At 57.9% G+C, this 25899-nt stretch overlaps 3 protein-coding genes across 4 annotated transcripts; 1 reads left to right on the forward strand and 2 right to left on the reverse strand.

Annotated features, from left to right (window-relative positions):
* Positions 1-307: 307 nt before the first annotated feature.
* On the reverse strand, positions 308-10388 carry FXYD7 (FXYD domain containing ion transport regulator 7). 2 transcript variants are annotated; one of them, XM_045441259.1, is made up of 6 exons: positions 10303-10388; positions 5293-5322; positions 3045-3119; positions 2861-2894; positions 2652-2692; positions 308-716 (listed from the first exon to the last, which is right to left on the reverse strand). In XM_045441259.1, exons 1-6 carry the CDS (start codon positions 10331-10333, stop codon positions 694-696), a joined length of 234 nt encoding a protein of 77 aa, XP_045297215.1. In that variant the 5' UTR covers positions 10334-10388; the 3' UTR covers positions 308-693. The 2 variants fall into 2 exon arrangements, with proteins under 2 accessions (XP_045297215.1, XP_045297213.1); XM_045441257.1 differs by having other exon boundaries at positions 2852-2894.
* Positions 10389-10624: 236 nt separating this feature from the next.
* On the reverse strand, positions 10625-16609 carry FXYD1 (FXYD domain containing ion transport regulator 1). Its single transcript, XM_045441379.1, has 9 exons — positions 16584-16609; positions 16049-16299; positions 14430-14760; positions 13544-13608; positions 13052-13084; positions 12402-12476; positions 12102-12138; positions 11135-11184; positions 10625-10921 (listed from the first exon to the last, which is right to left on the reverse strand). The coding sequence occupies exons 1-9, from the start codon at positions 16607-16609 to the stop codon at positions 10899-10901; spliced, it is 891 nt and encodes a 296-aa protein (XP_045297335.1). The 3' UTR covers positions 10625-10898.
* LGI4 (leucine rich repeat LGI family member 4) lies at positions 15137-25822 on the forward strand. Its single transcript, XM_045441108.1, has 9 exons — positions 15137-18770; positions 19179-19250; positions 19493-19564; positions 20586-20657; positions 20792-20863; positions 21100-21269; positions 23250-23414; positions 23533-24038; positions 24860-25822. The coding sequence occupies exons 1-9, from the start codon at positions 18598-18600 to the stop codon at positions 25172-25174; spliced, it is 1617 nt and encodes a 538-aa protein (XP_045297064.1). The 5' UTR covers positions 15137-18597; the 3' UTR covers positions 25175-25822.
* Positions 25823-25899: the final 77 nt, after the last annotated feature.

Below are 25899 nucleotides of genomic sequence, written 5' to 3' on the forward strand. Positions count from 1 at the left end.
TGGAGGGAGAGCGGGAGAGCGCAGGCAGGTCTCGGTGGGTGGGGCTCCTTTGGGGAGGAAGGGGAGCGGGGGCGGGGTGTCTACTCCTGGGTCTGGGGTGGGAGAGACGGTAAAGAGCAACCGGGGAGGGGGCGTCGAGCAGGGGAGGGGAAGCTCGGGGGGCTCGGAGAGGGGGTAGGCCACTGGGGCGCTGGGGGAGGAGAGAGAGAAGAGAGGGGGAAGGCTGGGGATGGGAGAGAGCTCCCCCACGTTCAATTTTGCCCTCTCCCCCGTTTTGTCCCCACAGATGAGAACTCACAGACAGAACGGGGGAAAAAACCAAATGCACATTTATTAAGCTCAAGACATAGACACCGAGGGTGCAGGGAAACGGATCGGATCTTCGGAGGGGAGACAAGGAGGTGCAGGGGAGCAGTACATGGGGATTCTGGGGGGCTGCGGCTGGACTCCCGGACCCCAGGAGCTGGAGGCCTGAGTCCCTGGATCTGGGATGCAGACAGGCTCTTTGGGGGATCGTCATTGCCAAGACCTGGGGAGGGGCAGCGGGGTGCAGCGGCTCCAGCCTCGGGTGGGTGGGGCGGCTCATTCGGGGGAGCGCTCCCCGGCGCAAGGCTGGGGTCCCCACCGCCTCCACCCGGTCCTCAGGCTTCCGCACTCAGGCAGGGACAGCAGTGGAGGTGCCCAGGGCTGGTTTTACACACCGCCACCTCCAGGGGCTGGGGACCGGGGTCGGGAGGAGAGAAAGAGAGAGACCGAGAGAGAGAGGGTCAGAGAGCTGCGGTCAGCGACCAGAGAGGTGCACCCCGCCCCCTCCCACAGCCAGTGGGCACCCCCCCCCCAACCCGTTGTCTCCTGAAAGCCAGACCCCCAGGGACTGTCACCCTTGAGCTAGCACTGAGGAGCTGTCTTGCCTACCACGCCCTGCTCCATTTAGGGACACTTGTGTGGCTTTTGTCCGCCCCCACAGGACACTGTCATGGAGGGGAACACACTTGTGATGAGGCTGGAGATCCCTGGCCCAGCTTGGGACTTTCTGGGATGTCCCCCTGCCAGAAAGAGTCTCTCTCCCCTTCCTATGTCCCCAACCTCCTCTTACACCCCATCCCATTCCCACACCCCATCTCCCCCACATTTGGACGCAGTCAGAATTCCCCCATTTCCCACCCACTTGGGACCATCGCTCAGCTGTAGTGGGTCACAGTCCCGTGCATATTCCGAGACCTTGCCCCCCCCCCAGTTATCCACAAAGTCCCCCGTTAGGGTTTTTAAATCTCGTGAAGAGAATATGAAACAAAACACATGAATTTCCACACCAAATCCCCCCAAGCACTGAGTACCCCCAGGCCCACTTTTTAGTTATAAGACCTTTATGAGAGGCAGAGAGGTTCCCTTCTGGTTTTTAGACGTCCCTGGAAAGGACGCAGTTCCACTAAAAGCAGGTCAAGATATTTTTACATAATTCAATTAACACCCCCAAGGAGTCACAATCTTGCATCTAAGGTTTATTCCCCCCTGCATCCTAATCTCTGTCCATCTTCCACACCCTCTCCACACCCCCACACCCCTCACCCCTTCACACCTCATCACACACACACACACACACACACACACACACACCCGCAGTCCTCACCCCTTCACATACCCCCTCCACACTCTCGCACCCCCTCCACCCCCTTCACCTCTTCACACCCCATCGTACCCCTACCCTCTCCACATCCCCACCCCGTACACACCCCTCACCCCTTCACATTCCCACCCCACTCCACACCCCCTCACACCCCCATGTCTCCCACCCCCTCCACACCCCTCACCCCTTCATCCCTCCACACCCCTCATCCCCCCCCCACTGCCATTCCCTCCACACCACTACCCCCTCCACTGCCCCATCCCCTCTAACACTTCCATCCCCTTCATCCCCAACCTCTTCACTCTTTATCTGTCTGTGCTTTCCACCCTCATACTCTTTACATCCCCATATTCTCTCTTTCCTGAGGTCAGTTTTTAAAATCCATATTCTATACATCTCTCCTTTTGTTATTTTGATACAATTATCCAGGAACCCTTCCTTCCTTTCCTCCCTCCCCCCTTTTCCCCTTCCCCCTCTCTTCCCTTTCCACATTTCTTTTTTTCTTTTTTTAAGTCATCTCTACACCCAATGTGGGGCTCGAACTCACAACCCTGAGATCAAGAGTCACGTGCTCCACTAACTGAGCCAGCCAGGTGACCCTTCCCTCCTTTTTCTTGATCCTTTCATCCTCCTTCTTCCCACCTGAACAATGAAGTCTGGAAACTATTCTGTCTCCCTGCCTCTTCTGGCGCTCCACTCTTTCCCCATCCGGACCTCACAAGTCCTTCTCCCGAGTGGGGCCCCTCTCTTCGCAGACTTGTGGCTTTCTCGTCTGGGGGATCATTTCATCCTTGCTCTCAAGGGCCTCTGTACTCGTTTCTGGGAAGCACTGGGGACTCTAAGACATTTCACATCCCACTGACTCTCCATGGTTTAACCTCTTTGGTCTGCGGGGCCTCAGCTCCTACTGAAGTTGCCACATCCGTGCTTGGTGGCATCATTCTCAGGGACATCCAACGCAGCTCCCCTTCCCCCTCCGGCCCCCACCTCTCCTCCTCCCAGACCGTAACTCCCAAGCCCTCACCTGAGGAGGGAAGCTCCGACTTACAGGATTTGCATGTTGGGCTGTGGGAACAAAGAGAGAGAGAAAAGCATAAAGAAATCCAGTAGCTGTGGGCTTACTAGGAAGGACGGGGCAGGCTTTGGGGACTTTCTGTTCTGGAAGTGCCCCCGCACCCCAGGCCGCCCCCACCCCTCTCCCCTCTCTCCCCACTGCTGCCAGACCTCTCAGACCTGGAGTCCGCCTTCCTGCACTTCACCTTCTTGCCTGTTAGGAGACAGACACAACGAGACGGGACATTAAGGGTCTGGACAAAAGCCAGCGGGGAAATGGTGGGTGGCCAGCGACGCCCCCCCGCCCCAACCCAAGGCAGCCTCCTTTGAGGGGCTTCGGAGCCCAGGAAAGGGTCACACTTACTGATAATGATGAGGATGCCTAGCAGGAACAATATGGTGGCCAGAGTCATGCCCACAGTCTGCACCGTGTCATAGTCTGGGGAAGATAACGGGGGATGTCAATGTGGGGTAGCACCTCAGGCCTCCCTGGAGCCTCGACCGGGCTTCAAGTCTGCCCCGCCAGGGTCCAGAGTCCAGGGATGCTTCAGGCCGTGCCGGGGGCTCCCCCAGTGGGCTAGTGTGAGGATGGCAAGCGGAGCTTGGTCCCTAGACCTTCTCTAGAAGGTCTCTACCCTTCTCTACCCTCTACCCTTCTCTAGATTCTTTGTGTATACGTAAAACCTTCCTCTACATCATATATACATACATGTATATATGATACATACATGATATCTACATCATATATATAATCTCACCTCCTTCTACAGCTGGTTCCTCCTGGTTCTGTCCACCACTGTCACCTGTCCGAATCATTGCAGGAAGCAGCCTGCACTGTGGTCTCCTTGCCCCCTAGCCACGGGATCCTGTTAACATCTAAGTCAGATCCGGGGGCTCCGGAGCTCAGAGGGCCCCACCCCACCCTGGCTTCCATTGCATTCCAAGGAAAAGCCAAAGTCCTCACCACAGCCCACACGGCCCTGCATCACCTGGTCCCCGTTCCTTCTCAGACCTCACCCCCTCCACATTCTCCCTCAGTCCCCTACCTCGGGCATATTGGTCTCTTTGCCATTCCTGGAGCAGATCAGACACGGTCTTACCTCAGGGCCTTTGTATTTGCTGTTTCCTCTGCTTCAAAGCTCTTCCCCCAAATATTCCTTCCTTACCAATTCCTGGGCTTTATTCAAAGGTCAGGGAAACCTTTGGTTGTCCATTTAGAATTTCACCTCCTCTCCTCAACCCTTTATAATGTCATTCTTTCCTTTATTTTCCTTCATGAGAAGCATCCTTGTCTCAGATACCACAGTAACTACAGGCCTTGAACAACATGCGGGTCCGCTCATAGGCAGATTTTTTTCAACACACTGTAGATGTATTTTCTCTTCATTATTATATATTTTTTTTTTCTTTTTTATTTTTTTGGTAAGCTCTACGCCCATCCCGGGGCTTGACCCCGTGACCCTGAGATCGAGAGTCGCATGCTCTACCAACTGAGCCAGCCAGGTGTCCTTCGTCTTTATGATTTTTCTTAATGACGTCTTTTCTCTAGTTTACTTTATTGTAAGAATACAGTATATAAACACATAACATACAAAGTATATGTTAATAGATGATGTTCTCGGTGAGACTTCTAGGCAACAATAGGCTATTAGCAGTTAAGTTTTGGGGGAGTCGAAAGTTATATGTGGATTTTCAACTGCATGCACCCCCTAACCCCCACGTTGTTCAAGGGTCGATAGTATTTATTGAAATAAGAATTTATGGAGCACACGCTCAATGTCCAGGCCTCTGCCTCAGGGAATTGACTTTCATGTTGTGACAAAGCACTGAAAAATAAAATGAAACATCTGAGCCATGTGACTATGGCTAGATGTGTGTGTGTCTCCTCTTGGCAGAGAGTCAGGAAGGGCCTCTCCTAGCAGAGCAGTCAATATTTGAGCTGAGTCCCGAAGAAGGAAAAGGAGGCTTCGTCAGCTGAATGGAGAGCTAGAAGAGGAGTATGCCTGGCAGAGGGAACCACATGTGCAAAGGCCCTGAGGTGGGAAAGAATTTGGCGTATTGGAGGAACGGTATGAGTGAGCAAAGGGAGAGGGCAAAGGAGTGTTTAGAGAGGGAACTGGGGCCAGCTCTGCTAGACCTGGGGGTGACTTCTTTAAGTTTCAGTGTTGTGGGGATGGTTTCATGGCATCATCCAAATAAATCTTTCCCACAATCCTTGTAGGTGGAAACTATTACTATTCCTTATTTACAGAAGAGCCCAGAGGGGAAAAGTTACTTGCTCAAGGCCACACAGCTAGTGAGTGGATAAGCCAGGATCTAAATCCAGGAAGCCCGGCCTCGGTCATATGTTTTTCTGATGACCAAAACATACCAGCCTGGAGTTCTGGTGAAGATTGAAGGAGACCCAGAGAGGGTACCACCCCCCTCCCCCAAATCTGATTCTGCCCTCCATGAACCTCGCTGATAGAAACTGAATCCACAGGTTCAGATGGCCTGTGGTCCAGCAGGTATCATGTTGGCATGACTGAAGCCACTTTAGCAATAACCTGTGGGGACCTGCAACCACCCCTTTATCCAGCCCCAGGGTACCCTCATCAGAATCTGCCACTCACCATAGTAAAATGGGTCAGGTTCCTGAGGAACTGCGGGAAGGAAGGCAGGAAAAGAGAGAGAGGGAAAAAATATTTCAACACTGGATTTCTTAACATTTTTGAGGTTCCAGATGGGGCCATTGGCCCAATGGTTTCTGGGCAGAAATCCAATAAAGACACCCTTTAATCTAAATAATGATATAGCCTCATAGCAGGACACAAGGTCTGAAGAGTGGAGCATAGGCTGGATTCCAGCCCGACTCACACCATTGGTCAATACTTTCCCTTGTGCAGTGCACAACCTACCAAACTGTACGTGACAGTCCTGGTCCTAGCCCACTGTGGAAGCCTGAGGCAAACTATGGACGCATTTCCAAAAAAAAAAAAAAAAACCATACACACTCCCATTTGCACATGCTATTGGTAAACTGGTATCCCACTGGTAAACTGCTGAGTGCATCAGCTTCCCCTGAATATTCCCTAAAACTTTTCAGTCACCTGACAGCTCCAGAAGTCAGGCACTGTGGCTATTATTCTCATAATAATGCCTCCTGCCACCAAATCCAACACAGGGGAGCTGTCCTAGAATATACCTTATTACATTATCTTTAATATATCCTTTGCCGTTTATTTCTAAGACAGCATCAATGTTAAGATTCAAAATTGATTTCATAATAGTTTTCTCAGTGTGTGTGTGTGTGTGTGTGTGTGTGTGTATGCATGATCAAGTATGTAACTCTACCATATGAAACATACCCATCCATTAGAAGACTCATTCCAATTTCAGAAATGCCAACGTGTGGATAAACTGTGTGTGTGTGTGTGTGTGTGTGTGTGTGTGTGTGTGTGTTTACTTTTCCCCATCCCTGTCCCAAACCACACTCCCCTTCAGGAGAGCTCAGACCATCCTTCCATGCAAGAAGCCCATCTCGATGGCTCCCTAATTCCTCTGACAGCTCTCAGAACATTCTGACTTGTCTAGAGCAGAATTCTGCAAAGCGTGCACCACTAGCGGAGGGGAACCAGGAATGTCAGGGGCAATGCCAGGCACTGTCGTTAGTGTTCTTCCCTCTTCCAACCTCAGGGAAGGATGGCAGCTGCCCTGAGTTTGCGGGGAGACCATAGGACTAATTCTGGCCAATGAACTGTCAGTGGAAGTGTCAATGTCTCTTCCAGGCTGGAGCTTTTCAAGTGCTCATGCAAGAGGTCCTTTTTGCCTTTGGCCTGGTGACATGAACGCTCAAGATGGTGGCCGTTCCCATTTTCTTTGGTGAGTAGAGAGCCCGGGTCACCAAGTGATGGACACATAGTGAGAATCCTGGTTGTCAGAAGCCCCTGAGATTTTTGAGACTATTTGTTACCAGAGCAACTCTAGCCTCAACTGACTGGTATAGGGGCTTAGGCCAGACTTAGGCCAGACTCTGAATAACACTGATTCACACAACGTGTAAGTTCGTCCTTCTCAGTTCCCTGTCTGGTCTTCTAAGAGGAAGTCTTAGGTAGGCGCAGGCGTGTCTTTAACACCTTCCACCTTGTTAATGTCCCTCTTTTCCCAAGAGAAAACAGTCCTTGGGCTCAGAGCCTTCAGCAGGCAACGATATCTAGGTAGAATTTCGTGACATTATTTGGTTTTCTCCTTTAGTTGTTTAACCAGCATTTGATCGCACTGCCTCCGTGCCAGGTCCTGGTCTAAGCACTTCACAGGTGTTAATGCACCTAATCTTCACAGCCACTCTCAGAATTAAGGTGCTATCTTCATTTCATTCCACAAACAAGGACACCGAGGCCCAGAAAAGTCTTCTTGAAGATCTTTTTTTTTTTTCAACGTTTATTTATTTTTGGGACAGAGAGAGACAGAGCATGAACGGGGGAGGGGCAGAGAGAGAGGGAGACACAGAATCGGAAACAGGCTCCAGGCTCTGAGCCATCAGCCCAGAGCCCGACGCGGGGCTCGAACTCACGGACCGTGAGATCGTGACCTGGCTGAAGTCGGACGCTTAACAGACTGCGCCACCCAGGCGCCCCTTGAAGATCATTTTTATACTTGCAAGGCAAAAAAAAAAGAAAAAAAAATCCTCATTTTCCATTTGTGATGGTGATACAAAATGAAGCCAATTAAATTATTTACTTTTTTAAAGACTTTTATTTTTACAGAATCTCTACGCCCAACGTGGGGCTCCAACTCACAACCCCGAGATCAAGAGTCGCGTGTTCTATTAACTGAGCCAGCCGGGCGCCCCTAGTTTTTTTAGTTTTTTGTTTTTAAAGTTAATCCTGGGGCGCCCGGGTGGCTCAGTTGTTAAGTGTCAAACTTTGGCTCAGGTCATGATATTGCGGTTTGTGAGTTTGATCCTCACATCGGGCTCTGTGCTAACAGCTCAGAGTCTGGAGCCTGCTTCAGATTCTGTGTCTCCTTCTCTCTCTGCCTCTCCTCCACTCACGATCTCCTTCTCTCTCTCTCTCTCTCTCAAAAATAAATAAATATTAAAAAAATTTTAAAAAGAAGTTAATCCTTTAAAGGAAAAGGAATGAACATGAGTGGGGAGCATTTGGATAGGGCAAAAACTGTGAAGGTGGTCCTCGAAAGCATCAAGTTGGGGAAACATGATTTTAGAGTCATGTGTGCTTAGCACCCCCCCCCCCCCACCAGATGGGGAGTACATTGCTTTGATGCCTCTGCTGTTAATCCTGGCACTTACAAAAGTCTTCCAAAGAAGTTTTCTAAAATGAATAAATAAATGAGTGACTGACTGACTGAACGAATGTGAGCCCTGCTCGGCTGCAGAAAGCTGCATCACAGATGGAATGGTTGGACTAGCCTGCTTCGTCCCCTGGGTCTCCACACAGCCTGCCTCCCCAAGCCAGCGGGAGCCTACTGGGTGAGGACCTGCTCCAGGATCCTCTTTGGTTGCACCCTGGGTGCTCCGTGCGCTGTGCAGAAGTCCCTCTTCTGGTCCCTGCCACCCCAGCAATCTGGTTCCTCGGGGCGAGGCTGGGCTGAGGGTGGAGCCAGGAGGCAGAAGAAGAAATGTGCACCACTCCTGGCCAGTTGCCAGGGAGACATCAGGAAGGAGGTGGTTGCTATGGCAACTGGGGCATCTTAAGAGGTGAAGAGAGGTAATGGGTCTGGGCACCCCAGGCTAGGTGGGGTCCTGGGGTTGAGGTTTCTAACTCCGAGGCCAATCTTGACTCCCTCTGCTCCCTTTGTACCTCCCGGTGTTGCCCCTGCAGGGCTGGCTTCCGGCCAAGCCCAGGGTTCTTCTCAAGGGTGGGACCCCAGGCCCAGTCATGCTCCTGCACCCCCTTTCTGTTTGCCCCCAACTCTCCCTCCTGCTTTCTGACGGGGTGGAAGAGCCCTCATCCCCTTCCACTGTGCCCCCCCCCCCCCAACGATCCATTAATCAGCTTAAGTGGTGCAACACACAACATGCTCTTCCTCCGCCCCCTTCCCTGGGGTTTCCCAAGACCTGTGGTCCCCCCTTCTGCTATGACTGGGAGAAAGGTGGGGGGGGGGGATGGTGAGGCGTCTGTCCTCCCACCTCTGCCCGTCTGCTGCCATCGATCCTGTTAACCACCATCTCTGCGAAAAGAAGCCCTGGGCTCCCGCCAGGCCTGCTGGCTCAGCCCTGCCCCCCCCCTCCCTAGGGTGGCTTCCAGCCTCTGCAGCCCCCCCACCCCGCCCTGCTTCAAATTCTGCAGATATGGCTCAGTGCAGCAGCCCCTGCCTGCCGGGAAAGGGGGCAGGGAAGGAGAGATCGGAGTGGAACTGGGGTTCCCTTCACCACCAGGGGCTCCTCGGCACCACTGGCCTATCCCTTCTGGCCCTGCTCTCTGTGCGGGAAACCCTCTGCCTGCCACCCGCCCGCCACCCCCCCCCCCCGCCCCGCAATTAAAGCATTCTTCCCTTTGCTCCTCTGCAGAGGCGGGCTCAAGAAAGGGGGCTCTCAGGGGGCAGTGGGTGTTTAAGTGGGTGAATAACTGGGTTAAGGGGTGTGAAATGTAAACTGCCGTGTGGCTGGATGGGGGTGAGGAGGGACATTTGTGTGCACGCTCGAGTGCACCTCCCGGACCAGACAGCACCCCTGGATGTGGGCTGAGAAGGAGGGTCCTGCCACCCATTCTGGCCCAAGGGGGCTCACTGCAGTGGCATGGCCCCACCCCATGGTGCTCCTCCTTATCTCCATTTCTCTCCCGCGCCGTGGGTCCATCGCTCTCTCCTGCTCTATGTCTTTCTCTCCGCCTCTCTGTCTCTTTGTCTCTGATTTTCTCTTTCTCTGCATCTTTCTGTTGCTCTCCGCCTTCCCCTTCACTCTCTGAATATCTTTCAGTCTCATATCGGTGCTCTTCCCGGGTCTCTCTCTGTATCTCTGACTCGGGGTCTGCTCGTGCTCGCTCTCTCTCTCTCTCTCTCTCTCTCTTAGGCTTTCTCAATTTCCACATTCCTTTCTGCCTCCCTCTCTCTCCTGTCTCTCTCCATCTCTCTCTCTCACTTCCTCCAGCTCTCTCCCCCACTGTCTTTCCGTCTTTCTCCCTCCTTCCCGCTGAACCTGCCTGTCAGAGATTTCAGGAGACACCCACCATAGGCGCCAGGGCTGGAAGAAAAAGGGATGTGGACCCCCTCCTTTTGCCCACCTCGGAGACCCTGAAATTTGCCAGAGCCTCTGTGGTCGCAGACCCACCCGTTCCCACCCTCGAAGCCCGTCCCTTCGCGTCCACTACCACCGCTGTGCAGGACCTGCCGCCTGGTTGCCATAGCTACCGGTCCGCGCATCCTTTCTCCCGGGACTGCCGCTCTCCAACCGCGGGTCCCGCACAGAAACGACACCACCGGGAGGGGGTGTCCAAGAGGCCTGGAGGGGCGCCAAGGGGTGCGCTGCAGGGGCCTCCGCCCTGGGAAGGAACGGACACCCCCTTCCCCATTCCCCTCCCTTTTCGGTACTGGAATCTCCCTAGATCCTCTCTCCTAAGCTCTGAGATCCCCGGAGCCTCCCCCACCCTCACCCGCGCGCCCTCTCCCCGGGCGGCGCTCACCCTTTGTGGGGGCCTGGGTCGGGGTCGCCATGCCGGACCGGAGCAGGGGGCGGCTGGATGCCGAGGTGGTTGGTGAAGGCGCGGCTGCGGCAGCTGGAAGCGGGACGGACTGATGTCGGGGGGAGATGGGGGAGCCCTCGTGTGGGGGGTGCCGTAGCCAATGGGGGCCCGGAGAGCCCGCCCCCGTCCCGGCCACCCCCGCCCCCGCCCCCGCCCACTGCCGACGTCCCCGCCCCTTCCCCAAGGGTGGGGGCGCCCCCTGCCGGGGCCCAGGGGGCGCCCGGGCTTTCGCGCAGAGGACTGACAGATCCATAAAGCGCTGTCGAGAGAGAAAAGCACGTTTTATTGAAGTCTGGGCGGCAGAGAGGAGTCTGTGGGGGCAGGGCTGGGGAAGAGGGCAGTCCAGGTGGTGGTGGTGCTCAGGTGGTGGGTGGGAGGCGCCAGGTGCCAGGGGAATCCTGTGGGGGTGAAAAGGGTGAGGGGCAACAGAGCCCCCCCAGCCATCTCATCCCACCCTTCGTCCCCTTCTCCTGCCCCCCTCCCCCAGCCTAGCCCGAGCTGCAGGACCTGGCTGGGTTCCATCGCGCCAGGTGTCTCTACCGCCTGCGGGTGGACAGACCTGAGGGGGAACACGGAGAGTTCGGGTGTCAGGAGGGGCACCCCAGCTCCCGCGGAGGGGGGAGCGACAGGGGAACTCCCGGGCCTTCGCTGTCGGATCAAGTCCCTCCCTCCGCACGCCCAGAGAGGACCAGGAAAGGGGTTCTTGGGACCAGCCCTCACCCCCAAACACCCAAAGTCACCCCCAAACACCCAAAGTCTCCCCCAGACTCACGGCGGATGGAGCTGCGGAAAGTTCCCTCCTCTTCATCCGGTTCCCCAGTCCTGGGCAAGGAGAGGCAGAAGGACGTGGGGATGAAAAAAGAGAGGCAGATGCTCCCAGGAGCCCCCCAGTACAGCCCTCATCTCACAGACCCCGGCACTGAGGGCCAGAGACCGGCGAGGAGCAGGCTCGGGGGCCGCCAGAAACTAGAAAATCGGGCGCACCCAGGAGCAGTTTAAGCGTGTGGCAGGACGCGCTCCAAGTGCCTCCCGGAGTGCTGGGGAAGAGACTGGAAGTTGGTGGGGGAGGGATGGCCGAAGGGCTTGAGGACAGACGGCCTGGAGACAGCCTAGGTTAGAAACCCAGAACCCTCATCTTCCAGCTGAGTGATCTCGGGCAAGTGACTTCACCTCCCTGCGCCTCGGTTTCCTCCTCGATAAAATGAGGTTGTTAACGACAGTCTCATGCAAGGGGCGTGAGGAGTAAATAACATAATACACGATAAAACAGTATCTTTTAGCACGTGGGACTAAACATTAGCTATTCTTTAAAATAACATTTAGAATTGTTTTCACACGGAGAAGGGATTCATACATTGCTTTAAATTTTTATTTAGAGATGAATCAAAGAGCTGGGAACAGGACTCTGAGCTAAACTGGGCCGCCAAGTGCGGTGATCTCATTTCGCCGTGGCTCCTTCTTTCACAGCACTTATCACGCTTTGTGATTTTATATTTGTGGGGCTGCGGGAACCCACGGCCGCCGCCCCCACTGGGCTGGGAGCTCAGCCAGGCAGGGAGGGCAGTTGAGTTATTCGCCGTTTGGTCCCCAGGGCCTGGCTTGCGGCTTGGCACGTAGTAGGTGCTTAATACGTTTTTGCCGAAGGGTCTCTGGCTGTGGGTCGAGTGGACTCCCTGCCTCACTCCCAGCGCCCTTCTAGAGCGGAAGGAGGAGAGTGAGAGCCCCGAGGGGCCTCTTACCTCTGCTGCTGGTTGAATTTGCACCGGCATCTTCTGCCTGTGGGTGGGGGTAGGAGGGCAGGGCTGAGATTCCGCTCCGGGCGGGCACCGAGCGGCGCTCGAGCGCCAGCGCCGGCTCGCGAGGGGCGGAGCCGTGGGGACAGAGGCGGGGTAGGGGCGGGGCGGGGGCGGGGTACGGCAGGGGCGTAAACCGGGCGGGCCCGGGCAGGATGGGGGCGGGACAGAGGGCGGGGCAGGGGCGGGGCGGGGACGAAACACGGCACCTGCGGGGGCTGGAGGTAGCAGGGTGGGGGTACTCACTCAGGACGATGAGGATACCCAGGATGAAGAGGATCCCGGCGATGATGAGGCCTCCGATCCGCAGGGTTTTGTAGTCTGTGGGCGGCAGGGAGGAGAGTGAGAACAGGGAGGGGAGGAGGAAGGACAGGAGAGGGGCAGGATGGGGAGGAAGGGGCAAGGAGGATCAGGGAGGAGAGCAGAGAGATCCATGAGAGGAGGAAACAGATGTGGGAGGAAGAGAAGAGGGATGGGGAGAGGAGGGGGTGGGAAGGAAAAGGAAGAGGTAGGCAGGGCAGGGAGGAGGGAGGAAACAAGAAAGTAGGGGAGGATGATGGAGAGGATGAGGGGAACAGAGGGGAGAAAGGGAGATGGCCGCAGAGGATGAGCCGTAAGACATTGAGAGGTAAAAGGAGAAAGAGAATCAGAGAGACAGGGACGGGTCAAATAGACACACGGAGACACAGAGACACAGACAAGGGGAGATAAAAACAAGAAGGAGTCAGAGAGCCTTCTGAGAGACAAGAGAAAGAGAGAGAAGGAGACTGACAGAGATATAAATACTGAGTCAGAGATAAAGGAAGAGAGAGACGAGGAGGAGTGGGAACAGGACCGGCAAACCCAGGCCACCCACCCTCCCAACTCCCAAGCATAGATGCCCCTCCTTCCCTCACCATAGGTGAATGGATCGTGTTCCTGTGGAGCCTCTGGAAAGAGAAAGAAGTCAAGGGTTGGATGCTTCCTGGGGCCCTGGACAGGAAGGGGCATAAAGAGACCTTTTGGGGGCTTTCCTGTCCTGGGCTGAGAGTCTGGGGACTATTGGACCCTGAACAGGCTGTCCACCCCTCTCTGGGTCTTAGCTGCCTCATCTGCACTGTCCTGGGGCAGGGGTGGGGGGGGGCAGGTGGTCACTTAACTGCTACAGCTTCCCGCCTCATCCCGTGTTGTCCTTGATTCTGTCCTGTGCGGGAAGTGGGGCTCCATCCCACCCGCCACCTTTGTCTGCCCTGGGCATCCTCCCCTCCCCTCCCCCACGTGAAACCTCCAATTTCCTGGTACCCCACTGACTCTGTTTAAGTTGGAGTCTCCAACTTGGTTCTCTTGAAAGGCTTCCCTCCCCTCCCTCGGGGCTGAGGTGGGTAGCGGGCTACCTACCCCAGACTCACCTGCGTTGGCCATGGCGAGGAAACCCACACAGAGAACCAAGATGTGGTGGAGAGATGCCATTGTCCTGGAGAACACCAAGGGTCAAGAAACGTGTTTCCTAGTACCCCCACCATTGGGGCTTGAACCCAAGGGGTTAAATCAGACTCCGGGGGCGGGGGGGGGGGTGTGATTCCAAAAACGTCCATCATCCAGCTTGGCCACTTTGAGAAACAGGGGCACCCCCTGCTTCATGCGGACACAGTGTCACCAAAACAAGCCACAATGGGCAGGGGTGAGACACACAGTCACAGGGGTCTCCCGGAGGCCTGGGCCACCCTACAGCAGGCGCCAGATTCCCCACACCTACCCAATGGGAAGACTGGGATGGCTGAGAGACAGACACACGGGGAGGGGTGAGAGACACATGCAAGGGCCCACCTGCCCTCCCACCACGGCCCTGCTGCGTCCGTGTGATATCCCAGCTCTCCTGCCCTCGGCCGCTGGCCGGCTCTCTGCCTGACCCTGGGTATAAATATCTCCCACTTCACCCTGGAGGAATTTGCCTCACACAGGCCACCATGGCAACAGCCTTCCTTCCCCCACTGGGGGGTCATTCCCAACCCTGCCAGGGTGAGGCCGGGCTGCCACACGGCTACAGGCTGCCCCTGTGGGGAAGGCCACCCCTTCTCTCCTTCTGGAAATGATGAGAACAGGGGAAAACATCCCTGTCTGCCTGCCTCTGGGTGACTTTCATAGGCAGACACCAGGCGAGTCGCATGAGGCCCAGACCAGCCAGGCTGAGAGACAGAAGACAGATGCCAGGGGCAGGGACACACACACACACACACACACACACACACACACGAGCACACGAGCACACGCAGTGACAACGCCCACTCCCCAAACCTCTGGTTGGAGCAAGATGTGGGGTGGAGACAGTCACGAATACGATACTCCTCATCTGAGCCTCCCGTGCTCCCAAACAGTGACGCAATCTGACCCACACACGTGAGTGTCCCAAACCCACCCCAACCAGGGTGCACGCTCTGCAGCAGGGGAGGGAGGAGTTGCGCCCCGCACTCCCGCTCCCGCTCCCGGGGAACCCCACTGTCCCCACCACGCTCCCTTCCTCTTGGGTCAGGCCTGCCTGGAAAGCCACGGGCTTGGCCACTCCTGCTCCCAAAATAGGTGGCCCAGCCAGGCGAGGGGTGAGGCCCGGAGGGGAGGGCAGGGGACGCTCACCCCAGTCAGGCTGTCCCCTGCTGAAAGAAGGCCCCCAAACGTCCGGCTGTGCCGGGGGTGAGCACTTTGGACCCCCGGGCCCAGAGCTGGACTGCGCCGCCCTCAGCGGTCTCCCCTCCCGGCCCCACCCCACCCTCACCCTCCCCAACCAGCAGCTGTAACTGGAGCCCGGGCTGGAGGGGGGCCAGGGGGCGGCCCCCAGCCCAGACCGCCCTGGCCCGCTAGGTTAACTCTCTCGGCTCAGATGGAGGAACACTACCGGCGCTGGGGACAGCTGGGGAGAGGAGGTGTCGGCAGGGAGGCCTGGACTGCAGACACATGCACGCACGCACGCTCGCCCCAGCGCCCCGGACAGCTTCTGCCCTGCGGTGGGAGGTGTCAGTGACTTTCTGTGAGGCCCCCTGGGAATCGGGCCCAGTTGGGACCTAAGGCCATTTGAGCCCTTAGGAGCCCGCTGACCCCTGACCCCAGGGTTCTGTGGAGACCTGGTCAGCGCCACAGGGCTATTTTGGGGGCATTTCAGTGTGTGTGTGTGTGTGTGTGTGTGCGTGCGTGTGTTTTCCGCTGCTGGCTGTGAGGTCCCCCAGGGGTGCACACCACGCACATTCACACGCACACACAGAAACCTAAAGACCCCGTTTATCTGGGCACAAAAGCAAACAAATACACGTGTGTTCCCACATACAAACACAGAGGCAGACACATAGAGAATAACACACCCACGGGGAAACCCAAGGACCCTCCCACACAGCCCACAACACCACCAGCCACGCAACCCTGACAGACACACTTGTGGACACACGCAACGCGCACACACACACAAATGCACGAATGCACAAACAGGACATAGCTGGCCACTCGGGCACAGACGGACACGCTTATGCACTTGTGTTCGCGTACTTGGAGACACCACCCGCTGTGAGCTGCTGGGCTGAACCCCCACTCTCCTGATCTCACGTGGCCCGGAGGACTCCCCAGAGAACAACACGCACGGTGTCCTCCTCACGGGCGGGCCAGCTTCACAGGCACTGGTGACGGAGAAACCCGGGATCAGCTCTGAGCTCTGCCACTCCTGGCTGTGTGACCTCGAGCGGCCCACGGGACCCCTCTGTGTCGTTTCTGCCCTATAAAAGGGAGGAATCGCTAAGGTCGTACGGATAACGCCGGGCCAGGCTCGGAGGCCTCTGAAGCCCACACTGTCTTGTCATTAACTCCATTTTAGAGATGAGCAAACCGAGGTTTAGCAAGGTGGAGCTGATTCTGCTGAGGTCCCCGGTGCTTACGGACAGAAACGGCCCGCAGCCCGGAAGAGTTAGACACGGGCCCAGACTCCGTAGGACACCAGAGCCAGGAGCCAGTGAACATGCTTATCCGCAGGGCACAGACACAGCCCGCCTCAGAGGACCCAGGGGGCTTTGCGACACCCCCTCGCACCTGTATGTCTGAGCCTCTGCCCCTCATGGCCTTGCACCCCGGGGTCACCAGCAGTCTCTGGTTAATGATAACCCTGATGTTTACGCAGCCCTGGGGAAGGCTGACAGAGGAGCAGAGAAGTGAAGCAGGGCTGGGAGCACCGGGCCAGCTCCAGCCACTCCTTGGCTTCCCTCCCTCTCGAGGCCAACTGCTCCAGAGAGGAGCAGCTCAGCCACTTTCTAGCTGCGTGATGTTGGGCCCGTGACTTAACCTCTCTGAGGCTCAGTGTCTCCTTCTGTAAAATGGGGATAAAACAGTAGTCACCTCAGAGGGAAGTTAGGAGGACCGTCGGAAACGATCCGTGGAAAACATTTAGAACAAAGCCCGGCAGTCAGTGACACGCACCCGTTAGGTATTGTCACTGTCGCCATCGTCATTCTCCTTGTGAGCCGCAGTGAGAACCCTGGTGGCTGAGTGCTCTGTGAGTATGGATTTAGGCCTGTCTGCGTCCCCTCTGTGTCCCTGGCACGAAGTTCTTTATCTTTTCAAAGACCCCGTAAAGAAGCGTATCATCCCTACTGTACAACTGAGGCAACCGAGACCTGAAGGGCCTGGCTCAAATCACAGAGCCGTTTGGGTCCAGGACAAGCACTTGGGTCCGGAGTCCACACCCAGGCCTGCCGACCACGGCGGGGCGCCTACCCTGTGCTGACCCACGAGCGGGGGCCACGGCCTCCTTCATCTCACGGAGTGCTCTGCACACCTGGGGAGTGGGTGCCACCGACTGCCCCCCTCGACAGATGGGAAAACTGAGGGTCAGGGAGGTCAAACGACTCGCCTGAGCCCACGCAGAACCGAGCCCGTGGTCCTTCCTGAGCTGGTGCCGGTGAGCCCCCTGTCCTCCACGTCTTCCGGGCGTGTGCAGCCGTAGCCAGAGATGCCGTGTGTTTCCCTCAGGGGTGGGAGGACGGAGGTTAGGTTTAGATCTGTCCAGTGCCATGAAGCGAATCACTTAATCACTTCCTGCCTCGGTTTTCCCACCTGCAAAGTGGGGATCCCACCTCACAGGGCTGTTGTGAGAACTGGGTAAATTCATGTTAAGTCAGGCAGACGGTAAGTGCTCAACGATTATCGTTACTACTCTTTCAGGTTGGGGAACACGTGTCATTTATTTCTGGATTTTGCTTATTTAATGCTAAAAGCAGAGTCCAAATGAAAACAACCAGCGTTCATGAGTTCTGGTCTCCCAAGAAAGAACACAAAAATCACGAGACAGGCCCGGGAGCCGGCTGCCGGGGCTCGAGTGCTGGCTCAGCCCCAGTCAGCAACCCAAATCGCAAATTACTTGACCTCTCTCCTCAGCGTTTGTGCGTGTAAAATAGCCATATAATAGGGTCAACCTTAGAGAGCTGTTAGCACGAGCTAGTAAACTTTTAGGACAGGGCCTAGTGCAGAGCCAACGCTGAGGGAGGGGGTGGCACCATCACCATCATTGTTTGCTTGCATTGGTTCCTTATCCACGGCGGGTGGTGGGCACTCAAGGGGTTAATTTCAGGCTGGCCTGGAGGCTGTGGGTTTGGGGCAGGGCAGCGGCCCTGCCCTGTTTGGCCACCAGAGGGAGCAGCTGGGCCTTGGTGACCGCGCACATCACACCCTCCGGGAGCCAGGGGAGGGGGCTGGCTGGGCGTGGCCAGGATGGCTCCAGCCCCCAGCTGTCTCTTCTCCCACCCCCTCCGCCTGCAGAGCCATCCGGTCCCCACCCGGGTGACATCCTCCTTACACTCCCTGAGTGGGGTGGAGTGGGAAACCTGGGGAGGGGGCTGGCTGAGAGTGGTCAGCTCCAGCCCTTTGTGGCCCCTCCCCTCCCATGGGGCCATCCAGTCCCTTCCTTAGGGCTGCTCTTCCTATGGCCTCTGACCCCCTCCTCCTTCTTACGCTGCTTTGCTGGGCGCACCCGGTGCCCAGTGAGTCCCTTTCCCAAACCTCCAAGGAGAAGGGGCGTGGGAGGAGGGGAAGAACGGGGAACTGGAAAGGGGGGTGAGAAATAAAGATAACAGACAGAGAGAGAGACACACACACACAGGCTAACAGGCAGACAGAGACTCAGAGAGAGAAACAGAGATAGAGAGACAGACGGAAATAAAGAGAGAGAGTGGAAAACAGGCTAACTCCCTGAGTCAGAAATACAAAAAGGGACAGAGACAGACAGACGGGGAAAAAGAAGTAAACAGAAAATCAGACACCAAAGGGATAGGGAAGAAAGACAGGCTGAAAGAGAGACGGAGGAAGGAGAGCGAAGCCAGGACGGGGCGTGCCAGCTGGAGGAATGGACGGTCGCCTGGCATGGGACGTGTAGTGGCCCCAGCCCACAGAGCTGGGTGGGCAGAGAGGAGCCGGGGCGCAGCGGGGGTGAGGGGGGATGGGAGGGGCAGGCGTTGTGCTGCTGCTGCTGCTGGCCGGAGCGGGCGCCGGGGTGGCCTGGAGACCACCAAAGGGAAAGTGCCCTCCGAGCTGCTCCTGCTCCAAGGATAGTGCCCTGTGTGAGGGCTCTCCAGACCTGCCCGAGAGCTTCTCCCCGACCCTGCTGTCACTGTGAGTGTCACCGCGAGGGTGAGGATGGGAGTCCTGGGGCCCCAGGGCTTGGGGCCAGGGGGCCGGGCCCCCGAGGACATGGCCCTTCAGGATCTTGGGAGGTGGGCAGCAAAGGATGTTGGGATGCCTCACAGGGGGCTGCTGGGATTGGGACAGGAGCGGAAGGGCAATCCCGAAGCACAGGGGCAGCGTTTGGGGTCCCAGAAGGGGGAGAGCTGGAGGGAGGACTGAATGTTGCCAGGATCCTCGCCAAGTGAGGAGGGCAAATGCCTGTGTCCCTGGGATGTAAAGGAAATACATCCAGGGTTGGGGTGGCATGCCAGCGTCCCCCAGACAGGGGACGGCTCTGGGGCGGGGCTGGAGCCTGGGGGCGGTTTTCTCCTCACCCACCATCGCCCACGTCCCCAGCTCACTCGTTAGGACTGGAATCACCCAGCTGAAGGCCGGAAGCTTCCTGAGGGTGCCCACACTGCACCTGCTGTGAGTGGGGCCCAGCTGAGTGGACAACTAGCTCGAGGGAGTGGGTGGGTGTTCACGCAGGTGCGTGGGGGGGTGCGCACACATACGTGTATGTGCATGTCTGTGAAAGCACCGTGTGTGTGTGTGTGTGTGTGTGTGTGTGTGTGAGACAGTGCCCACCTGGGTTGAGGGTGGAGGCCGAGGTTAAAATGTCAGAGAGGGGGCAGCAACTCTGCAAAAATTCTTTCTTGCTCCCTTGCCAGCCTCTTCACATCCAACTCCTTCTCTGTGATTGAGGACGATGCATTTGCGGGCCTGTCCCACCTGCAGTACCTGTGAGTGAGGCCAGGGGATGGGGGCAGGGACAGGGGCTTGGTAGAGTGTGGCTCCTAGAGTGGAGGGAGGTATAGAGGCTTACTGGCACGGGCGGGAGGGTCCGGACAAGGGTCCCTCCTGGAGGGGCAAGAGGCCTGGCGTCTTGGCAAGAAGCCTGCTCACCTCCCCTCTCTGTGCTGCAAGGTGCACAAAGGGCCTAGGGAACCCAAGACTGTTTCTGGCCCTACCCGACTTACGGGAGCCCGGGGAGCGGACAGAGAGGCCGGAGGCAAGGAGGTGTTTCGAATTAACAGGAGACGACTCTGAGGCGGTGATGGTAGGGGTGGCGGGGAAGGCGGTACGACGACGCCGGCATTGGGCCGGTGTTGGCGATAACGGTGTTGAAGGCGACGCTGCGGCCGCTCGCGGGGAAGTGCCGGCACGATGGAGGACCATGGAGTGGGGATGACGTTGGCAAAGATGGCGGACCCGATGGCGATCGCGCCGGTGGCGATACTGATGATGGGGTCTGAGCGGTCGATGTTAGCGTTATCAGTGTCGTGGGTGTTGGCCATCACATATCGGTGTTGCTATTGGCGGCGGCTGTGGGTAGGATGTCGGCGTCGGCGTCGTGTGGGCGTAAGGGCGACGTGGTAGGTACTGGGCTTGGCGGGGACGACGGAGGTGCCAGTATGTGGGAAAACTGTGGCAGTAAGGGTGCTCGTGGCGGGTAGAGAAGGGGGTGCTGGGGACAATGGGGCCGTTGGTACCGGGAGCGCCTGTCCCAGTGCCAGTGCTTCTGGCAATGGTGGCAGTGGTGGTGATGGGGTGGCACCGTTCGCTGTCAGGCTGGCAACGAGCACAGGGTTAGGCTCCTGGCTCCTGGGATTGTAGTCTGGGACCCTGGGGAGGAGAGGTTTCCCGGGAGGCGTCGGCACCTTCCAGGGGCCTAGGGCTCCCGTGGGGTGAGCTCCCCCCAAGCACCACGGGGCCACAGCAGGGAACCGAGAGCCTCCCGCTCACCATGCCTTCCCTCCACAGCTTCATCGAGGACAATGACATTGGCTCCATCTCTAAGAACGCTCTCAGAGGACTTCGCTCACTCACACACCTGTGCGTGCCCCCAAGGCCTCGCCCCTCTGCTCACCAGCCCGCCCTGACAGGCTCCCCCAGACCCCATCACCCCATCACACGGGGCATCCAGGTAACTGGTGACGGTTCCTCCTCTCTCTCTCTCCTTCCACCAGGAGCCTGGCCAGTAATAATCTCGAGACCCTCCCCAGATTCCTGTTCCGAGGCCTGGAGACCCTAACTCATGTGTGAGGCTCAAGGGGGCTGGGCGGGTCGGGGAGTTGGGGAATGTTTGAGAGGGAAGCAGATTGCTGTGCCCACTTTCGGTTGACATAACTAAGTACGGCTGCAACGGTCCTCACATATTTCCTCACTCACCTCTGGGGCCCCATCCCGAACCCTTGCCCGGGGAGGGGGCGGGGAGTGTGGCCTCCAGGGGGCGGTGGAAGCCAGGTCGCAGCCCCTCCCCGGCCTCTTGCCCCAGGGACCTCCGCGGGAACCCGATCCAGTGTGACTGCCGCGTCCTCTGGCTGCTGCAGTGGATGCCCACCGTGAATGCCAGCGTGGGGACTGGGGCCTGCGCCGGCCCCACTGCTCTGGCCCACATGCAGCTCCGCCACCTGGACCCCAAGACGTTCAAGTGCAGAGCCATAGGTGGGGGCTTTCCGGGCAGGGCGGGAGGGACAGCAGGGGTTCCAGAAGAAGGCGGGAGATCAGGGGAATGGCTGCCAGGGCTGAAGGGCTCACCTCACTCCCTGCTCTGCCGTTTCCCAGCTTGTGAGACCCTGGGCAAGCAGCATCACCTCCCTGAGCCTCAGTTTCCTCATCTGTAAAATGGAGGTAATAAACAGTGACGTAGTGAGAATTCAGTGATGTATCTGCACCTGCATCTGGTGTAGAACCTCGGATGGGAGGCCCTCCTGAACGTTCACTCTGCTGCTGTTATTAATATAAAAATGACCTTTTAAAAATACTCGCTACGATCCTTCTGCTTTCCCATAAATATATTTTGGTACCTTTACGGGTCCCGGGCACTGCAGAAGACTCAGCAGCGAGGAAGCGCAGAGGAAGTGGAGAGTGAGAACCCAGAGCGGTCAGGGCTGGGATGGGGGAAGCCGACAGAACTGCAGGCGCCCAGAGCCAGAGCCAGGGCCGGGGAGGGCTTCCCGAAGCAGTGCGTAGTTGAGTTCAGATCCGAAGGCTATAGACACAATGATCGATTATTACCATCATCTAAGTGTGAGACACGTTTTTGGTCTGTGGGACCCATAGAACCGCAGAATTTAGCTTCAGTTATCCCGCAGAGATTCACTCTGTGTCCAGCCCTGGGAGAGGCAAGGGGCACCAAGATAGGGCCCCGCCCTCAGAGCCCTGGCGGGTGAGGCATTAAATAAAACGTTGCAGAAATCAATGTACGCTACGCCTTGTGATAAACACAGGGAGTGGTGAGGGAGATTAAGTGAGGGGGGCGGTCCTACCTTCCATGGGGCATTGATTGGAGAAGGCTTTTCTGGAGAGGTGGCTTCAGATCCAGAAGAGCGCTGTAGACAGAGAGGACAGCATGTGCAATGGCCCTGAGGCAGCAGAGAGTTTGTCCTGCTTGAGGGTCACAGGCCGGCAGTGTCCCGGGGAGTGAGTGCAGGAAAGGACACAGGTGACACTGAAGGCTGCAGGGGCCTCACTGTGTATGACTTTGAAAGCCACAGAGAGCAGAGTGGACTTTATCCTGATGGCTGTGGGAAGCCGTGGAGGGCTTGGAGCAGAGGGTGATGATAGGATGGACGTTTTTAAGAGATCCACCTTTGGGTGGGCATCCTTGGTGGTTTCGTTCATTGCTTCAACCCTGGTACCTGGAGACAGGGCCTGGCACATAGAGTGATGTATTAGAACCTGGAGTCTACCGCCGGGCCCGTCCACCACCGCGCTGGGCGACCTTGGCGCATCACGACCAAAGCTAGGCTGCTTACCATGAATTAGAGAAGAGAGGAGGGACTGAGGTGAGCAGTCCAGGGCGTGGGGCAGCCTCTGGGTGTTGTCCTGGCTTTCATGATTGAAAGTGAGTTATGGCACGTCCACGTGCCGGGTCACGGGGACAAGGGGAAAGGGACCGAGTCCGGGACGAGCCGTTGCCAAACAAGTGAGGCGACCGTTACCCCCATCGCTTGGCTCTTTTTCCCTTGGAAACCTGGTGTGGACAGGGCCACGCCTCATCTCAGGAGGGAGGGGTCGGGGGAGTGCTGAGACAAGGTGGCCTCTACCTGGGCAGTTTTGTGCTCCAGTCCGATTTCATGGAAGATGGCAAGGATGAATTGTGCCGGACGGTCCCGTGCCTGCCTCTCGGCCCGTTTCCTCATCTGTAAAACGGCTATGATGAAATGTCCCGCATAGGGATCTTGTGGAGTTAAATGAATCGATAAATACGTTGTTTCTAAGCAGTTATTTGATGATGTCATGCAGCTTAGAAAACACAGTACGACCGTGTTGCTGTGACTTAATTCATCTATAGATCAAAAGATTCGCTATCCGTCCCTTTGAGGTGCACACCCCTCATTTCAGAGATGTGGAAACCGAGGCTCAGCGATGAGGGCCCTCGGGGTCCCCCGTGCCTCCCTGACTCTCTCCTGCCACCCCCAGAGCTGTCCTGGTTCCAGACGGTCGGGGAGGCGGCGCTGGGCGTGGAGTCCTTCTCCTACCAGGGGGAGCCCCACATCGTCCTGGCACAGCCGTTTGCGGGCCGTTGTCTGATCCTCACCTGGGACTACAGCCTGCAGCGTTTCCGGCCCGAGGAAGAGCTGTCCGGTGAGCCCCCCTCGCATCCTCCTGCCTGTCCCCGTAGCCTGCCCGGTGGGGTGGGGGGGGAGACCCCGACCTGCCTGGCTGGCCTGACCGCCCCTCCTGCTCCCCGACCCCCCCACAGCGCCCTCGGTGGTGTCCTGCAAGCCACTGGTGCTGGGCCCGAGCCTCTTCGTGCTGGCCGCCCGCCTGTGGGGTGGCTCGCAGCTGTGGGCCCGGCCCGGCCCGGGCCTGCGCCTGGCCCCCACACAGGCCCTGGCCCCACGACGGCTGCTGCGGCCCAATGACGCCGAGCTCCTGTGGCTGGATGGGGAGCCCTGCTTCGTGGTGGCCGACGCCTCCAAGGCGGGCAGCACCACGCTGCTGTGCCGGGACGGGCCCGGCTTCTACCCTCGCCAGAGCCTGCACGCCTGGCACCGGGACACGGATGCCGAGGCCCTCGAGCTGGACGGCCGGCCCCACCTGCTGCTGGCCTCTGCCTCACAGCGGCCCGTGCTCTTCCACTGGCTCGGGGGCCGCTTCGAGAGGCGCACAGACATCCCCGAGGCTGAGGACGTCTATGCCACACGTCACTTCCAGGCCGGCGGGGACGTGTTCCTGTGCCTGACACGCTACATCGGGGACTCCATGGTGAGGCTGGGCCCCTCAGGTGGGGCAGACAGTGGAGGCCACAAGCCAGACCCGACCTGCGGCCCCCCTCAGGGCTGGTCTTTCAGCACCGACCCCACCTTGCACACCGGCCTTGAGACTGACCTGACCTCTCAGGCTGACCTTCGAACCCTGACCCCACCTAGTGTTCTGATCTTTGATCTCTGGCCGCCCTGACACTGACTCCAAGACAGTGACCCCTCAGGCTGGCTCCCCATAAGCCACTCCCTGTCCCCCGACATTGACACTGGCCCCACGATTCTAATTCTACCGCCAGACTCCGGCTCCGTAACTCTGACACGCTCCAAACTCCCACTTGACCACAATCACCGCCCTCTGAGTCTCCGGGGCTGATGGCCCACCCCCTCCAGCATTCTCATTCTGGGGTGAGATACCGCCAGGCAGAGCCTAGAAGGCACTGATCTGACTCAGGTGTCCCCAGGACACGTGTGGGGAACAGACTGTGGGTGTAGGGATGGAGGGGGGGAGACCAGGGAAGAGCCTGGCGTCATTGTCCAGGAGGGAAGTGACTGCGGCCGGGCCGGAGTGCAGCCAGAGGAGATGGGAGAGATGTATCCCATCGTGGGTAAAGCTGACCCACTCTATGTGGGGCGTGAGGGGGAGAGAGGGGCCAAGGATGACTTCAGGTTTGTGGCCCGAGCAGCTGGGTGGTGACACGTGTGAAGGTAAGAAAGCTGCAGGAGTTTGGGGACCTACAGGCCTGTCTCCAGGCTGTCCCAAGTGCTACCTGCAGGCCTGGCCCTCCTGGACCCCGGGCCCTAACTAGTGGCCACACTTCACAGGTCATGCGCTGGGACGGCTCCATGTTCCGCCTGCTGCAGCGACTGCCCTCGCGTGGTGCCCACGTCTTCCAGCCGCTGCTCATCGCCAGGGACCAGCTGGCCTTCCTGGGCAGCGACTTCGCCTTCAGTCAGGTCTTGCGTCTTGAGCCTGACAAAGGGCTCCTGGAGCCGCTGCAGGAGCTGGGGCCCCCAGCCTTGGTGGCCCCCCGTGCCTTTGCTCACATCACCGTGGCCGGCAGACGCTTCCTCTTTGCCGCTTGCTTCAAGGGCCCCACACAGATCTACCAGCATCACGAGCTAGACCTCAGTGCCTGAAACGCGAGGGGACCTTGAGACCTTGGACACGGCTCGGAGGGGAGGGGGCACTGGCGCGGGGAGTCCCGGGCCTCTGGACGCTCACTTGAACGGCCTCCTGGCCCTACCCGGGGTGATGGTATCTGTGAGGTACCGACCACAGGCCGAGTTCAAGCAAGGGCCTTGAACTTCCAGTCTGAAGCAACATCTCAGCCCGTGGCACACGCTCCGACCAAGCATGACTTGGGGGCTCGGGCTAGGGCACCGCAAGAAGCTGGGCTTCCGAAGCCATGGTGGGGGCGATGTGCAGAACTCCATGAGGTCCGGAAGCGCCCCCTCAAGCCCACTCCCCTCCTTCTCCCTCTGAAAGTACTGAGGAGGAGAGAGCTTTCCTTTCCCTCTAAACTCATTCTGGCCAATCTCTTTTAGTGCCCGCCTCCGTGACGTCATCAGTCGCTGGGCCGGTTTCCCCGCCCCGGGCCTGCTAACTTCCTCTGCTGCTTTGTGCGCATGCCTCCTGCCCAGGCGGAAGCCCAGCGTGTTGGCCCTCTTGCGCCTGCGCAAGAAATAGGTGGGAAAGTAGGTGTTGTGGCTGGAGCCCCCGCTACCCTTTCTCTGGAGAGGGCGGGAAGTGTATAAGCTCAATAAACACGCTGTGCACCTGCCTCACCCATTATGGGATCTTTGGAAGAAGGTGTCTCTTGGGTGGCTTGGGGTGGGGGGCGGGGGGGAGAGCGGGAGGAGTG

This window comes from Leopardus geoffroyi, chromosome E2 (genome assembly GCF_018350155.1).
Source record: "Leopardus geoffroyi isolate Oge1 chromosome E2, O.geoffroyi_Oge1_pat1.0, whole genome shotgun sequence".
NCBI classification, from domain to species: Eukaryota; Metazoa; Chordata; class Mammalia; order Carnivora; family Felidae; genus Leopardus; species Leopardus geoffroyi.

Bases quoted from the DNA above. Each gene is read 5' to 3' on its own strand.
- FXYD7 (XM_045441257.1), bottom strand. From the start codon at position 10,333: ATGGCGACCCCGACCCAGGCCCCCACAAAGG. The intron at 2,895-3,044 runs GTAAGTGTGACC...GTCTCCTAACAG, and splicing joins AGGCATCCTCATCATTATCA to GCAAGAAGGTGAAGTGCAGG. The intron at 717-2,651 runs GTGAGGGCTTGG...CCCGGTCCCCAG, and splicing joins GTCGGAGCTTCCCTCCTCAG to CCCCTGGAGGTGGCGGTGTG.
- FXYD1 (XM_045441379.1), bottom strand. From the start codon at position 16,609: ATGGCGACAGTGACAATACCTAACGG. The intron at 13,609-14,429 runs GTTTGGGGAGTG...GGTGTTCTCCAG, and splicing joins ACATCTTGCTCCAACCAGAG to GACAATGGCATCTCTCCACC. The intron at 13,085-13,543 runs GTGAGTCTGGGG...TTCTCTTTCCAG, and splicing joins CCTCGCCATGGCCAACGCAG to AGGCTCCACAGGAACACGAT.
- LGI4 (XM_045441108.1), top strand. From the start codon at position 18,598: ATGGGAGGGGCAGGCGTTGTGCTGCTGCTGCTGCTGGCCGGAGCGGGC. The intron at 18,771-19,178 runs GTGAGTGTCACC...CCACGTCCCCAG, and splicing joins TCCCCGACCCTGCTGTCACT to CTCACTCGTTAGGACTGGAA. The intron at 24,039-24,859 runs GTGAGGCTGGGC...CACACTTCACAG, and splicing joins GCTACATCGGGGACTCCATG to GTCATGCGCTGGGACGGCTC.